General features: G+C 42.4%; 1 protein-coding gene across 1 annotated transcript; it reads right to left on the bottom strand.

The window, feature by feature from the left end:
- Positions 1-761: 761 nt before the first annotated feature.
- Positions 762-1,601, bottom strand: LOC147905243 (uncharacterized). Its single transcript, XM_087378809.1, has 4 exons — positions 1,532-1,601; positions 1,319-1,440; positions 1,013-1,217; positions 762-889 (listed from the first exon to the last, which is right to left on the bottom strand). The coding sequence occupies exons 1-4, from the start codon at positions 1,599-1,601 to the stop codon at positions 762-764; spliced, it is 525 nt and encodes a 174-aa protein (XP_087234935.1).
- Positions 1,602-2,203: the final 602 nt, after the last annotated feature.

Raw genomic sequence — 2,203 nt, forward strand, 5'->3', positions numbered from 1 at the left:
GTCCTATAATTGGAAGTCTAGACTCTATAGTCTAGATGTCCCCAGTATATGCTCAAGACATCACATTTGAGATGCCTTTTTTATCAATGGGAGCTTTACGTAAATATTGTAGAGGGGTCCCTATCTGATCCTTTGGTTAGGGGTATATGACTCTATACTTATGCCTAACATTTTTATTTCCATGTTATGCTAGAGTCTTTACGATTTTATTTTGTGCCATTGTGTTCTTTTGGGCATCGTTGCAATGAGGCCTATGTATATATATCTCTTTATATATATAGCATACATACACATGAACATGTGTGCATGTGTATGATACACAATTATGTGTGTGCATACACACAAATATATACATATGCATAGAGTAAGTGGTTTCCACACACACATACACAGATGGATGTGCTAGTGCAAAAATACTTTCTGGCATTGTAGCTTCATTGGGATTTTATTACAAGAGGCATTGCTAGAGTTTTATTGGAATTTCATTTCAAAATTCGCTAAAAAGCATTTAAATGTCATGATTGTATGTTCAGAAACTTAGATGGGTCAGTGTTCGCGATCAGAACATGTTACGTAGACATTTTGCCAACTCACAAAACGCTTACGTTTCTGTCCTACTTCTGATGAAGGTTTTTCGTTGATTCCCGTTTTCATTGTGTTTTGATTGGGACTCTTGTTCCATTGTGAGAAAAAACGCTGCTCGGGAAAACGGTACTTTGTCAGATTCAGGGTCGGCGATGTGTTGTAATACTTCCTTTCTTTTAGGCAGGAAAAGGCGATGGATAAGGAGCGTTTGCGGCCGCATGCCCAGGTGCCCAGAATACATTTTGACCGAACTTCCTGGGCCGAGATCTTTCGGCCGTTTTACACAACCCTTGCAAATCTACACCTGCGCGCAATTCGAATGGTTCCGGTACGGGAAAAAGAAGCGTTAGCAGCAGATCCATGTCCAGCAAAATACCTCAAAGCCTCTAGCAAAAGCGAGCTCTTTAGTTGTCCATAACGGAAGTACCTTCTCCAGCAGCCAGCTTAGTAAGTAGATCAACTATATTAGGACAATTATCTTGACAGGAAGGCGAGCAAATCATTTGTTGTAGGTCACGCTCCCCTATAAAATCAGTAGAAAGTCCGATTGACATTCTGTTCAGTCCACAAGATCTGATGCATGCGGCGGTCTCAATCCAGTCATTAAAGATATCCGTGATGACTTTTGATGTCTGCACAAATTGGTTTCAGATCTTATGTTAAAAGCACATTTTCTTCCTTTTGCCTCGATAAGAAATGAGAAACCTGTCTTTGAATGGAGCAGGCCGCCTACCTGACACTCAAGTTCGATGTGACCGTCTCTCATTATGTTAGTCTCAAGAACGCAGCGGAGCCCGGAAGATGAAACCGCAAAAGCGCAATCCTCTAACGGCAGCTCTTCGCATTCGAATTTAGCTGCACTAGGTAGTGCAATTTAGTAAAACAAAATAATCGGTATGAAACGGCGGATGATGGGCGCGAGGTGGAGGGTGACCGTGGTACTCACCAGCAATCGCAGAGCCGAGGCCAATGAGGATGAAAACGCAACCAAACAGAAAGTTTCTAGATTGATCCATTCGATCAGCAGTCTCCAAGACTAGAACGGAACCCGCGAGATACACAAATCAAGTGAGTCTTCGCAGGCAACCGGGCTGCATCACGCTATATTTAGAGGAAGTTAACAGCATTTCATGTTCCAAGCAATCCGCATCGATGGTTTTATTGCGTAATATCATCGGTATATTGTCCGAGCAAACGCAGACAAACGAAAGAGCTCGAACTAGGCAGAGGTAAACTCACCAGAAAGAAGGGGAGAGAGAGAAAGAGGTCTGAGGGAGAGAAGAATGTCAGCTGAAAGCAGATGGCGGTTGGCCGGTAATTCATCGGAACTGAGTCCTTCACACACGGTCCCTAGACTCGATGAAATAAATTACGATCCTCCACGAGTTCACGGATTCAACCCTTCAAATGCTAGGTCATCAGTCACTAATGTTGAAATAGACACCCAAGACAAGACAATCACAACCTATAGTAGATTGGTACTATCCTCATTTGATCTTAAAATGGTATGCAATCTTTGGGAACAACCTTCAAAATCGGCAACATTCCGCAAGATTTTCATCACAATAAAAAACGCAAGCTAGTCTTGCAATCCCAAATGTTAGTATCATTGGAGTGG

The sequence above is a fragment of the Dipteris shenzhenensis genome, chromosome 1, assembly GCF_047967505.1.
Source record: "Dipteris shenzhenensis isolate YYH24624 ecotype China chromosome 1, Dip_SZ_1.0, whole genome shotgun sequence".
Lineage (NCBI taxonomy): Eukaryota > Viridiplantae > Streptophyta > Polypodiopsida > Gleicheniales > Dipteridaceae > Dipteris > Dipteris shenzhenensis.